The sequence below is a fragment of the Rana temporaria genome, chromosome 4 (genome assembly GCF_905171775.1).
Source record: "Rana temporaria chromosome 4, aRanTem1.1, whole genome shotgun sequence".
Lineage (NCBI taxonomy): Eukaryota > Metazoa > Chordata > Amphibia > Anura > Ranidae > Rana > Rana temporaria.
In genome coordinates, this window is record NC_053492.1 from 101,616,882 (window position 1) to 101,631,375 (window position 14,494).

Sequence of the window (14,494 nt, forward strand, 5' to 3'; positions counted from 1 at the left end):
TTTCTGTTCCAGGTTGTATAATGACCAGCATCATTCCTCCCGCTTCCTGTGAGCCAAGGTTGTCAATGACACACCCCTGGGGCATCGTCACGCATCATGGGCTCACAGTACTTCTGGACATGAGAATCGCTCAGTCCAGTTAGAAGGGCCACCTGCTGCCAGTGGAGAATTTCAGATTTCTGGATTGATGGTATGTATTGAGCAATTAAAAAAATAATGGTAGGGGCTTCATGGAGGGAAATGGTGGGCAGGTTGAAAAACAAGTTCTGCTTTAAGGCTACTTTCACACGGCTATTAAGGCCAGTGTGAATTGAGCTTCCGTTCCTTCTGCCTCAGTAGCTAATTGCGTCCGCTGGCCCCGTTCACTATAATGACAGGTCGCTGTTGGTGCATCTATTCGTGGCTCTCTGCACAGCCAGCGATTTACCTGCTGTGATCACTGCTGGACACACACAAAGTGCATCCAGCAGTGATCACCGTAGGTAGTCGCTGGCTGTGGTGAGAGTCACCAATAACTGTGGCTGCCAGCAACCTTTCATTATAGTAAACAGGGCCAATGGCTGCAGCAGGAATCTGATTCCTGCCGCTACTATCTGCACTGGCCCTAATCACCAGTGTAAATGTAGCCTAAGCCATTTTGCTAACTGCTCCGGTCCATACAGGCTGTAGTCTATTATTGTAATCTCTTCATAAAAATAGATCATCCCTTGCAGTTAACTAATTATTTAGGCTCTGTTCACACCTGAGCGATCCAAATTGCCCGGGGATTTACTGCAATTCTGCCTGCGATTCCAAATCGCAGGGCCCTAGTATGATGCCATTACTTCTTAATGGCACCCCAGTCACCCCGCGTTCTTTCTGCGATAAATCACGCTGCAATCATGGCAAGTTGCAATGCGCGCTTCTGCTTCTATTTGAGCGATAAGCATTTAAATTTGCCATGATTGCAGCACGATTTATCACCATAATTGACGGCGCAATTGAGGTGCCATTAAGAAGCAATGACATCACACAAGCATCACGCGATTTTTCCGCGTCACGTTTCAGATCGCTTAGGTGTGAGCGGAGCCTTATGCCGCGTACACACGATTGGTCAAACCGATGAGAACGGTCTGATGGACCGTTTTCATCTGACCAAACCGATCGTGTGTAGGCCCCAATCGATCATTTATCCATAGGTTAAAAAAAAGCAATCTTGCTTTAAATTTAACCGATGGATACCTAACCGATAGAAAAAAAACGATCGTCTGTAGGCACGTCCATCTGTTAAAAATCCATGCATGCTCAGAATCAAGTCGACGCATGCTTGGAAGCATTGAACTTCATTTTTTTTTCAGCATGTCGTTGTGTTTTACGTCACCGCGTTCTGACACGATCGTTTTTTTAACTGATGGTGTGTAGGCACGACTGACCATCAGTCAGCTTCATCGGTTAACCAATGAAAACGTTCTCATCGGATGGACAGATCGTGTGTACAGGGCATTAGATGTGCAAGGGTGTTTTCGTGTTGTTCATGGTTCCAGTGAAGTTCCATCCATCGTAGTACACCCTTCTAGTAATGTGTAGCTGTCAAGGCTTCCTTTGTCAGGCTTAGTTTTAGTAGGTGGGACAGCCAGAGTACATGCTTGTCTGTGCCCACCAGCAGTCTATGGGACAAAGGTGGAGGATCATGGTACTGATTGAAAATGGCAACAAAGCCCAGTCCAGTTCACCAATTGACATGTAAGAACAGGATGGCTCCATTTGGCTTTCTTAAAGACAAATACAATTGTCAGATAAACAACACCCTTCTTCATTACATGGAACTGTGCTATACTCTGACAGTGAGCTTGTTTGCCATTAGAAAAAATCCTGCCAGTCAGAAAGTGAACAATGTCATTGTATCTGGGCAGGTGTAAAAAGCACACTCTGTGCTGCATATCTGTCTTCTAAAGGTAAAGTGAGTTTTTTTAATAGATTTATAACTTTTATATCTTGGGACTGGTGAAGAGACGTGACATAAGAGAAGGAACAATAAACGGCAATATTTTTTTTGAAATAGCAAGGATTACTTTAATTTTATTTTTATTTTTTATATTATAGGTTATCACATTCTTTGATTACAGCCACATTTTCTGTAAATAACTATTTCTGTGCACATTTATTGTTTGATTTCAGATTGCAGTTGATGAGTCCCCACCCTCAGGAAGTAAAGCTTTCATTGTGGTCCATGGAAAGAAGACCCATGACCTTAGTGAGCTGCCATCTCTTCTCAGTGAAGCTCAGGAAAGGTATTCATGTTATTTTTGTAAATATAAAGAGATACATTTACAGAAGTCATGCAACATATCTGAAATACTTTGCTTACATATGTGAACCACCATTAACATCCTAACTATCTCTTTGTCCAGGCCAAAACCTTTCTTGTTCAAGGGAGATCACCAATACCCTGGTTCCTCATCTGAGAGCCCAGTGGTAATACTATACGCTGAGATTGGCTCTGAAGGCTTTTCCAAGTTTCACCAGCATCTCTCAGAGAAGTCTCGAGCAGGGAACATTTTATATGTGCTAAGACATTATGTTGCGGTAGGTTTCTATTATTCTTCACTGCAGTTCCTGTTGTTTCTGTTGCTTCATAGCCTAAAGCCGGTATTGATCCTTTTATGGGCAGGCTAGTTGCACTGAAGTCAGTCCATCAATCAACTTCAGTACAACCAGCCTGCTGTTTCTTTTTTGCCCAATCACTGCTGGTGGCTATAGCCAGACAGCAGTGATCGTTGTTTTCTGCTGGTGGGAAAGGAACATACTAGCGCTGCGGGTGGGATTCCCCCTATCCTTCACATGGTTGAAGGAAATAAAATTGTACAATGTATAGCTTGCCTAAGGACCTAGAAAAACTTAAAGCTGGCCATAGGTGGATAGAATTTAGCCCTGTTGGGTTGAGGCTTTGGTAAGTAATCAGGGTTCTTAACAGACCCCTGACATCTCCCTTTTGAGACAGGTAAAGGGACTGAGGACAGAGATTCCCCAGTCCCTTTCTCTGCAGCCTCAGCTGCACTGAGTATGAATAGACAGGAGATGGAGGCTCCTCTCCAGTCATAAACTGAAGCATCATAAGCACAGTTTACGATGCTCAGTGACAGTTATGAATGGAAAGAGTCAGTGATCACTGACTCTGTGCATTCGTAAAAGGAAGGAGTGGTAAATGACATATTTACTGGCTCCTTCCTCCGCTCTCCATCCGTACAGATCGAGGACAGAGGGGTCGGAGGAGCACAGAGGGGGAATGAAGGAGGATATAAGGGACAGTCAGGGTTGATCGGTGTGGTGCTGGGGAGGAGTTACAATCACAGATCTCCCTGTATAGATTTCAATAAAGCAGCTGAAAGTCACGGGAGGGAGAGGAGGAGAAGTGGCTGTCAGCTGCTTTATTGAAATGTATACAGAGAGATCGGAGATTGTAACTCCTCCCCAGCGCCGCACCGATCATCCCCTGACTGTCCAGGTATCCGATTAAGCATCAGAGCCTTCGGGCAAATGCTCGGTATCGCCACTAGTATCGGTATCGGTGCAACCCTATTGGAAACCAACTGAACTTATTTCCTTTTGGTCTGAAAAATTCTTGGAAAACCTAGCTACTGTAGGCAAACTTTATTCACGGGTTGACATTTTTGAATATTCTCTGATCTTGTTATGTTAAGCGGTATGTGTTGAAAAGCCTGTCTCCTATTCATTTGACATATTGTATATTTAAAAGAGAACTTTACTGAAGCTATATCTCAGCCTTAATAGTTTCATATCCAGAGTGCATGTATAATGTACTTTTTGTTTCCATAGAATCCTGAAGCAGAGAAAGTTTTCCTCTCTGGTTATGGTGTGGAGTTGGCCATTAAAAGCACAGAGTATAAAGCTAAAGATGACACAGAAGTTAAAGGTAACAAAGAAGTCTGATTACAAAATTATTATACTTCCTGTGAGAGGTGGAAGAAACTGTTCTTTTGTACAGTTTTTGGGAGCGGTTTCCCTGTGCTTTAGCATTATTTTTTCTTCATGTACTGTAAAAACATAAATAAAACGCTAACGCTCCTAAAAACTACTCCAGCGTTTTTTTCTAGCGTTTTTTTTTGCTTAATAAAATGCTTGTGTGCATGGAGCCTAAGGTTGAATTTGTGTCTTGCAGTACTTTACAGCACACACATTAACCTATGTTATTTTTCCCTATACCGCAAATAAGGTGTCAAAGGACCTGCAGCATTTTTGTCAAGTGCACCACAACCTATGGATAGTTCACATCTGCCCAAATGCATGTGCCTTGTTGTGCTAGTAGGTGCACTGAGGTGTGATTCAAAATGATTGGCATCATATCACACAAAGTTTTCGGCATTTTATCACGTGTTACCACAATCAAATTTCTGAATTGGCCATTAACATTGGGGTAGACTAACCATTTAATATAGCCAACTTCTGGCCAGGGACAAGACTTTTAGTGTTAGTTAGACCTCATGTGAGTTTCAATTTCTTAAAGTGCAATTCTGCCAAAGAGTTGTATTTTAATTGTAGTGGAATGGGAGCCCCTGATAACACAACACAACACAATACATACAGTGCCTTGCGAAAGTATTCGGCCCCCTTGAACTTTGCGACCTTTTGCCACATTTTAGGCTTCAAACATAAAGATATAAAACTATTATTTTTTTAAAGAATCAACAACAAGTGGGACACAATCATGAAGTGGAACGAAATTTATTGGATATTTCAAACTTTTTTAACAAATAAAAAACTGAAAAATTGGGCGTGCAAAATTATTCAGCCCCCTTAAGTTAATACTTTGTAGCGCCACCTTTTGCTGCGATTACAGCTGTAAGTCGCTTGGGGTATGTCTCTATCAGTTTTGCACATCGAGAGACTGAAATTTTTGCCCATTCCTCCTTGCAAAACAGCTCGAGCTCAGTGAGGTTGGATGGAGAGCGTTTGTGAACAGCAGTTTTCAGTTCTTTCCACAGATTCTCGATTGGATTCAGGTCTGGACTTTGACTTGGCCATTCTAACACCTGGATATGTTTATTTGTGAATCATTCCATTGTAGATTTTGCTTTGTTTTGGATCATTGTCTTGTAGGAAGACAAATCTCCGTCCCAGTCTCAGGTCTTTTGCAGACTCCATCAGGTTTTCTTCCAGAATGGTCCTGTATTTGGCTCCGTCCATCTTCCCATCAATTTTAACCATCTTCCCTGTCCCTGCTGAAGAAAAGCAGGCCCAAACCATGATGCTGCCACCACCATGTTTGACAGTGGGGATGGTGTGTTCAGGGCGATGAGCTGTGTTGCTTTTACGCAAAACATAACGTTTTGCATTGTTGCCAAAAAGTTCGATTTTGGTTTCATCTGACCAGAGCACCTTCTTCCACATGTTTGGTGTGTCTCCCAGGTGGCTTGGGGCAAACTTTAAAACAACATTTTTTTTATGGTTATCTTTAAGAAATGGCTTTCTTCTTGCCACTCTTCCATAAAGGCCAGATTTGTGCAGTATACGACTGATTGTTGTCCTATGGACAGAGTCTCCCACCTCAGCTGTAGATCTCTGCAGTTCATCCAGAGTGATCATGGGCCTCTTGGCTGCATCTCTGATCAGTCTTCTCCTTGTATGAGCTGAAAGTTTAGAGGGACGGCCAGGTCTTTGTAGATTTGCAGTGGTCTGATACTACTTCCATTTCAATATTATTGCGTGCACAGTGCTCCTTGGGATGTTTAAAGCTTGGGAAATCTTTTTGTATACAAATCCGGCTTTAAACTTCTCCACAACAGTATCTCGGACCTGCCTGGTGTGTTCCTTGTTCTTCATGATGCTCTCTGCGCTTTAAACGGACCTCTGAGACTATCACAGTGCAGGTGCATTTATACGGAGACTTGATTACACACAGGTGGATTTTATTTATCATCATTGGTCATTTAAGTCAACATTGGATCATTCAGAGATCCTCACTGAACTTCTGGAGAGAGTTTGCTGCACTGAAAGTAAAGGGGCTGAATAATTTTGCACGCCCAATTTTTCAGTTTTTTATTTGTTAAAAAAGTTTGAAATATCCAATAAATTTCGTTCCACTTCATGATTGGGTCCCACTTGTTGTTTAATCTTCAAAAAAAATTACAGTTTTATATCTTTATGTTTGAAGCCTGAAATGTGGCAAAAGGTCGCATAGTTCAAGGGGGCCGAATACTTTCGCAAGGCACTGTAATTCTTACACATGAAAATGATATAAGAAACTGTCATATGCTTTAGCCTTCAGGGCAGTTGTTTCCTATGTGTCCCATTCACACTGCAATGCAGCCTAGCGCTGTGCTAAAATGCAGACATGCTGCATTTTATCACAGCGCATCAGTCCAAATTGCAATGCAATGTCGGGCAGCGCAGCACATCATGCAACCCACCATTGCAGTGTATGAAGTATACATACATTTTGTACACTTTACATAAAGTTTAAGAGCCAATTCACAACCGTGTATTGATCTACGTTTTTAGCATAGATGTAAAGCGCAGATCAATGGAAGGACATCTGAAAAACAATTTCCAAAGTGTTCTATTCACGCCATAATGCTGCGCATGCATGTCAACGACCATCAAAATCGATGTCACCGGACATCAAAATGTATGTCAAGGGACTTATTAAAACACAACTAAAATGGATGGAAATGTACATGCATTTTCCATGAATTTAAGTCAGTGTAAATTGGCTCTTAGAAAAAAACTGAAATATCACTTTTGGGTGGACTGACATATTACATTGCTGGTTTGGTAGCAGGGAATAAAAAATAAGGTTAAAACTAAAGAACTCGCTTTAAAAAGAGGCTTCACCACAAGTTAAAAATCCTTGATAAATTCCCCAGGGGACCCAGTGCACGAAAGTAATTGGACCTGTTCAAATCAGTGCAGTGGTTATTGAGCTAGTGTGGCTGGCAGGGCATCCCTACCTGTGTCTGACCATGCTACTCACAAGAAGAAGTATATTATTATTATTATTAATATTATTATACAGGATTTATATAGCTCCAACAGTTTGCACAGCGCTTTACAACATGAGGGCAGACAGTACAGACAGTACAGTTACAATACAATTTAATACAGGAGGAATCAGAGGGCCCTGCTTCGTTAGAGCTTACAATCTAAAAGGGAGAGTCAAGTGAAACAAAAGGTAATTGGACGTGGGGCTTAAAGGAGACTTCAGAGTCCAGGACTACACCTAGGACTTTGGCATGCGGGTATGGGCTTATAGTTGTGCCATCATTTTTAAAAGAGAGATCAGGAGAAGGTGCATGTGGTGGAGCAAAAATTATACGTTTGTTTTTGGATAGATTGCGTTTGAGGAAGTGGTGTGACATCCAGACTGATAAATATGTTAGTAAATTAGTGATATGTAATGAGACTGAGGGAATGAGCTGAGGGGTAGAGAAATAGATTTGGGTGACGTCATCGTAGAGGTGGTATTTGAAGCCGTGAGAGGCTGACCCAGGGAGGAGGTGTGGATTGAAAATAGGAGAGGTCCAAGAACAGAACCTTGGGGGACCCCAACAAAGAAAGAAAGAGGAGAGGAGGAAGTAGAAGTAACGCTAAAGGTGCGGTTGGATAAGTAGGAAGAGAACCAGAGATGAGTACAGTCGAGGAGGAGGGGGGGGTGGTCAACCGTATCAAAGGCAGGTAGGAGTACAGAATAGTGACCTGTGGTTTTGGCCGTTAGTAGATTGTTTGTTAGTTTTAGGAGAGCAGTTTCTGTGGAGTGTTGAGGACGAAATCTAGACTGAAGGGGATCAAGAAGGCTATTCTCGGCAAGGTGGTTGCTCAGTTCTGAGTGACAGACACTCACAGGAGAGGGGGCAGGAAAGACAAAGGAGAGTTCGCACAAGCTGTCAGCTACTTGATTTTTTCTCTGGTCTTTCTCAAGAGAATAGCTGGTGGCATTCTGTACAAGAAAGTCTATTTAGTACAAGGAAGACTTTTTATTACCTGGAAGATGGCAAGAGGGGTAGAGCAAAAGCGGCATAGGAATGCTAGATTAGATGGAGGGCTCCAGAAGGAAGAAAGGTGATAGCTTCAGTGCTGGCTGTGTTACTCTTGTAGGAGTGCCCATAAATTGGTCTTCAGCCTGGGGTGGAGCTACTGCCAGCACAAACAGAAAAATACTATTTATCTCATTAACAAACCACGACTCAGATTTCAAGAGGACCTAGTGCTATGTTCACTGGGAAATTAGCAAGGATTTTCGGCATTGCTGGAAAACGTTATCTGTCTTCAAGTTCTCTCTCTTTGCATGCATTTTAAAAATAATTGTATATTTTAGATTCCTCAGAGAAGTTATCATAATTCTCATTCATTTATTTTAGGGGATGGGGTAAATGCCACAGTGGTGAGTGATGATACCACAGATGAAGTTCAAGGATTTCTGTTTGGAAAACTCAAGTAAGTGAACTAAGAGTACAGTCTATACATAAGAGTGTTATAATGGAATATGGAATTGATGGGAAATAGGTAAGGGGCTAATAGCTGACTTTCTTTGGTTTCAGTACTTTTAATGTCAATGCCAGAACTGCTCATCTACATAATTTAAAGTATAACTAAAGGCAATTTTTTTTTTTGTTTTGAATAGAGTGGAGAGGGGTTAGAACACCCATCAGTTTTTATTGCTTTCTGTGCCCCCGTTAAGAACATTTGCCTTTCTAATTTGTCCTATTTACCATTATCATTGAAAATAAAAGAAATTCCCAAATTTTGGGTTGTCCCCAGAAAAGTAATAGAGGGGAAATCTTCCAATGGGAATACCAGTTCTGGTGACCTGGGGTCCCCAAGAATTTCCCTTAATTTGCAGGGATTTCCTCTCACTTCCTGTTTGGCTATGGGACAGGAAGTGCAGAGTAATCTCCGCAATCAGACACATAGGATGTATTAAAAAAAAAAAAAAAAAAATCTGGCAGGGTTTATAACCTTCCCTTCTCTTTCCAAACTGAAAAAAAAAGTTTTGCCTATAGTTCTACTTCAGGGTCACTGACTCTAGCTATTATGGCTAGTTCACAACACAAAAACGTCCTCCAGATCCGTTCTGGATACATTTCTGGATACATGTTTTTGATGCGTTTCAGTGCACTTTTGATGAATTTCCGAATGCATTTCAGATGCTTTTTTTTTTTTCTTGTTTTTTTTTTCCCACTGTACTTGCGTCCGATGCGTTTTTGATGCATTTAAGTACATTCTGGTGCACTAAAAATGCAGCATGTTCTATTTTTGGAACTGGAATGCCCTAGAACTGACTGCACTGGTGTGAACTATGCCATGCGTTGATGCAGAATAAAACGCACTGGACTGCATGTGGTGAAATCATAGGGATCAACAAGGCAGCCGGGAAAATTGCATTTTTGTGTGGAGAGATCTGTAGTGGCAGCCCATGAATTGTAGCTTATATCCTTTAAAAGAAAGAAAGTTACCGCGCCAGGTGGGTTGTGTTAGGATGATCAGTGTAGTCTCAGGAGATCGAGGGTGCTGGCAATGCACAAGGCAACAAATAGCTATGATTAAGCACTAATTTATAGTGTGAAACGCGTCAGATGTTTTACTCCCGTGTAGTGTGCTGTGACTTGTAGTGCATTTTTTCCTTTTTTAAATAAAGACAACCATCAAGGTTTTTAGGAGTGCGGCTGTCCATATTTTCTTTTTCCATTTATTTCCTTTAAAGCTGAACTCCAGACACCAATTTTTTTATATATTCCTTAATAGGCACAAAATCCACTTTGTGTGCAGCAAATGCCTTTGTAAGTCCAGATATTGAAGCAGGGTTCCATCCAAAAGTGGAATTTCTGCTTTAAGGCCTCCTCCCCAGCTCCTTTTTGTGAAACTGAGCTTTTGGGGAGGAGGGGGGTAGTGGTACCCGATTTTGACATGTACCTGCCACCATTTCCATTCCAGTCACCTAAGTCCGGCTTCACCCACTATAGGCTGCCTGTAGAAAACTACTAAAGTGGGTGGAAACATGCCCAGGACCGTGTGCAAGAGACAGAAGTTACTGGTCTTTATTACAGGAAACTCTTGTACAAATCCAAAGTTTCAGGCTGGCTTATTCCATAGATCTGGAAGAAATACACAAACCACACCAAGTTTTAAGTAGGAATACACATGCCTTTTGTATTTTAGACAATATTTGCTTATTGCTTATGCAAAAGATGTAACTTGGATAAGTGGATCTTTTATATAAGCTGCTTTGCCTGACTTCTGTATTCGATCATAAAGATCATAATTAGTCATGCCCATCTGGAGTCCAGTAGCCTCTCATAAATGTTTGTAATAAACTTTTATTTTTTTTACAGACAGCTATACCCAGAGCTTAAAGAGCAGCTAAAAGAGCTGAGGAAACATTTAGTGGAAAGCACCAATGAAATGTCACCTTTGAAAGTCTGGGAGTTACAAGGTATGTTTAGAAGCACTGACATTATTGGGTCTGGTATGTTCAAATTTCTGAATCCATATATGTATCCATTGGCATAACTTGTGAAATTCTCCTAAATACCAGCTCCACATTTGTGGACCCCTAAACCCCTGAATATAACTAGTTTTTCTTATATGCCCATATGCACCCACTCCTCTCACACCCATTTTATTTTATAATCCAATCCACTGGAGACTGATGCTAGCCTGTAGGGCCCCCCCCTTTTTTTTCCTGACCTTTGTCTTCCCCTGAAATCCCCATATACCCCCAAATATGATAAAAAGACAGTTCAAAAACAATACAGCTATAGGTTGCCCAACACTGATTTATTTGAACATGAGTTGTAACAGTATATAATGACATTTTAGTTTGTTGAAGTGTTATGCTGTTGAAAATAGATTGTCGTCAATGTCCTGATCTGATATACACAACTGTATCTATTAATGCTGCTGTCCTAGCAGTATGTCTGTGGAGCCAACTAAATAAAGAATTGTATATAAACAAAGCGAAGAATCTAAATCAAACAATATCTGTAGAACTTACAGCAACTAAATTCTTATTTCTTCCCTTTTTACAGTAAGAGAGACTCATAGGGAGAATGGGGGGAGTATTTGCCTGGAAGTATAACTAAAGGCAAAACCTTTTTGTTATTTTTGGATACTGGAGAGTTAATAGAACACTTGTCAGTTTTTATTTCAGTCTATCCCCTGTTAGGGAGATTCACACTCTCTATTTGTCCTGTTAACCATTATCATTGAAAGTGATGGTAAAAGAAAATTCCAAATTTTGGGTTGTCCCCAAAAAAATGAGAGAGGGAAAAATCTTAAAATGGGGACACTAGCTCTGGTGACCAGGGGGTCCCCAAGCTATTCCCTTAATTTGCAGGGATTTCCTCTCACTTCCTGTTTGGCTATGGAACAGGAAGTGAAGGGAGATCTCTGCAATGGAACACAGATGGTAAAAAAAAAAAAAAAAATCTGTACTCCCGCAAATGCCCCCGATGCCAGATCCGATACTACTAAACAACCCCCCCCCCCCGCGCCGTCGTCGCCGCAATGCCGCCGCATACCGCAACGCCGCCACCGCCTAGTTATTCAGCGTGCAGGGAACATTACTACAGCTTTCATTTGAATAGCTGTCTGTTCCCCGCCGTGCCGCGTATAGGCATTCCCCCTTGCTCAGGATTGGACGGGTGATCTGTCTATCAAGGTGCAGATCACCCGTCCAATCCCGAATAAGGGGGAGTGTATACGCGGCGCGGCGGGGAACACACATCTATATAAATGAAAGCTGTAATGTTCCCCGCACGCTGATTAACTAGGCGGCACCTAGGTATGGGGAGACATGGCTGCATATGTGGGGGGACATGGCTGCATATGTGGGGGGACATGGCTGCATATGTGGGGGGACATGGCTGCATTTGTGGGGGGACATGGCTGCATTTGTGGGGGGACATGGCTGCATTTGTGGGGGACATGGCTGCATTTGGGGACACATTTAAAAAAAAGTATCGGTATTCGGTATCGGCGAGTACTTGAAAAAAAAGTATCGGTACTTGTACTCAGTCCTAAAAAAGTGGTATCGGGACAACCCTAGTTATAACCCTCCCTTACTCTATCCAACATGATTTTAAATTTTTTTTGCCTATAGATCTACTTTAAATTTTATTTTTGCTTTTGGCACTTAGGCAAATTAAGCAGATGATACAGTATTTTTTATTTAACCAGTGGGTTGAATGAAAAAAATCTGATTAGATTCCCCCATCCACACACTTGATGTGGATGGGGGAATCCTACCCGCTCAGTTATTGTACTCTTACAGTGGGGAGACTTCCCTATTAGCAGAATATACTGATCGGCGCTGCTGGCTAAAGCTGGCAGCGCTAATTGAGCAGGGAAAATCTGACAGGGCAGTCAGACACAATCTTTGCACACTCACTACAACACATGGTAATAGGTTACCATGCATTGTGGTGCGATTTAGTGTACATGCATTGACTGTTGCTGCACGCCTGCCTGAACATAGTATATTGTCATGCAGCGCAGAGATGTGTTCAATATCGAACACGTTTCCAAGTCGCATTAATGTGAATGGCCCCTAATACTTTGAGTTACTAACCTGGGCTGGCATACTGAAGGGGAGTCAAAACTCCTGATCTGCATGTTCGCTGCAAATCAGTTTTAAAGGAGCAGCAATTAAGGCCCTCTCTTTTCTTTCAGCACAGTTTTTCATAAAGTTGCTGAGCTTTATATTTCTGATCGTGCCATAGTTTAGTTTACATCTATTGATTGTGAGTGTCTAAAAGCACCCACAGTATATGTAAAGAACTAGTTGGGTAATTGTGGCTTCTTATCGCTATGCTAAGACCCCTTTCACACTGGGGCGTTTTTCAGGCGCTTTGCCGTAAAAAAAAAAAAAAGCACCCTTAAAGTGCCTGAAAGAAGCCTCATCTGCAACCCCAATGTGAAAGCCTGAGTGCTTTCAGAGCTTTCCGTTAAGACCCCTTTCACACTGGGGCATTTTTCAGGCGCTTTGGCATTTAAAAAAGCTTCTCAATGGCAAGGGGGCTTTAGGAGCGGTGTATTCAACGCACCTAAATCGCTGCAAAGAAGCTGTTTGCAGGACTTTTTTTGACGCCCTGCCAGCGCAGCGGCTCAGTGTGAAAGCACTCAGGTTTTCACATTGGGATTGCAGATGAGGCTTCTTTCAGGTGCTTTACAGGCGCTTTTTTTTAACGCTAAGACCCCTTTCACACAGGGTGTTTTTCAGGCGCCTTAATGTGAAAGCACTCTGGCTTTCACATTGGAATTGCAGATGCTGCTTCTTTCAGGCGCTTTACAGTCGCTTTTTTTAACGCTAAAGCACCTGAAAAACGCCCCAGTGTGAAAGGGGTCTAACTGTAAATCCCTGTACTTCTTCCCCTGAACTTGGTTCTTCAGATTCTGGATCTCTCAGCTGTCCAAGAACACCCAGACAGTTATGTCTGCTTTCCTTTTTTTGCTTTCACAAAAAAAAAAAACTCTAGGATCATTAAATAGAAAATCTTTCTACAAAACATTTTGCTTGGTATCTGCTTCTTCTTTGTACAGCACCACTCAGACTGCGATAGAAAAGGCAAGTGCAAAGGTGCTGACAAGGAATATGTAGACAAACAATAGGATTACAGTGGTTATTTTTCTTTCACTGTCCTGAGGTATAGTGGGTGCGGGGAGGTGACTTGTCTGTAAAGAAATGTCAGGTCTCCATTCTGCCTCCGCTGTCAGTTATGGCTGTGCTTATGTCAGGACTGGCTGCAGGTGAACAGCTCCCATATTTGTACTTCTGCCTGGAGTTCAGTGTTAAGATTCTTATTTAGTCTGTTTGGTTTTGCCAAGTCATTATGGTCACTGTAGTGAAATACTTATCATTGTGTGTTTTTCTTTTCATATAAATATGTATACTTCTCTTATTCCCATTAAGATCTGAGCTTTCAGACTGCGGCTCGTATCCTGGCTGCTCCCTCCTCTGAAGCTCTGATGCTCATGAAAGATTTGAGCCAGAATTTTCCTACTAAGGCCAGGTAACACTGTTTGTAACTCGGTTTTGTTGTGATTTTTGTTTTTCTGGTCCAGAGTAACTGGATTTAAGGAAAGGAAAGCACCCTTTGCAAGCAGTCAGATTATGGATGATATTTTATAATGCTGGTTTCTAGTAAATGTTTTTTAAAGGTTACAGTAAAACCCTGGGTTGCGAGCATAAGTTGTTTCCGAAACATGCTTGGAATTCAGAGCACTTGTAAATCAAAGCTAATTTCCCCATAAGAAATAATGGATTTATTTCACAACCATTTATTCATAGGTTTTTCAGTTTATAGTCCCCTAGTTACAAACATCCGACTTACAAACGACTCCTACTAACAAATGGAAGGAGACAACAGGAAGTGAGAGGAAATCTACCCCTAGGAAGGGAAATTCTCTCCTGTAAGAGTTAATATGGGAAAATTATCACCAATCCTTGTTTCCCTAATAACCCCAAATTTTCAAAATCCAATTGTCATTGGGACAGAAATTG

At 41.7% G+C, this 14,494-nt stretch overlaps 1 protein-coding gene across 2 annotated transcripts in view; it reads left to right on the forward strand.

Moving 5' to 3' along the window:
• UGGT1 (UDP-glucose glycoprotein glucosyltransferase 1) overlaps positions 1-14,494 on the forward strand; it is a 148,004-nt gene that overhangs the window by 25,324 nt on the left and 108,186 nt on the right. For both annotated transcript variants that reach the window (XM_040348685.1, XM_040348686.1), the window contains exons 5-10: positions 2,158-2,270; positions 2,391-2,565; positions 3,817-3,913; positions 8,355-8,430; positions 10,326-10,426; positions 13,904-14,003. In XM_040348685.1, coding sequence (XP_040204619.1) covers positions 2,158-2,270; positions 2,391-2,565; positions 3,817-3,913; positions 8,355-8,430; positions 10,326-10,426; positions 13,904-14,003 — 662 coding nt within the window. The remainder of the gene's footprint in view (positions 1-2,157; positions 2,271-2,390; positions 2,566-3,816; positions 3,914-8,354; positions 8,431-10,325; positions 10,427-13,903; positions 14,004-14,494) is intronic.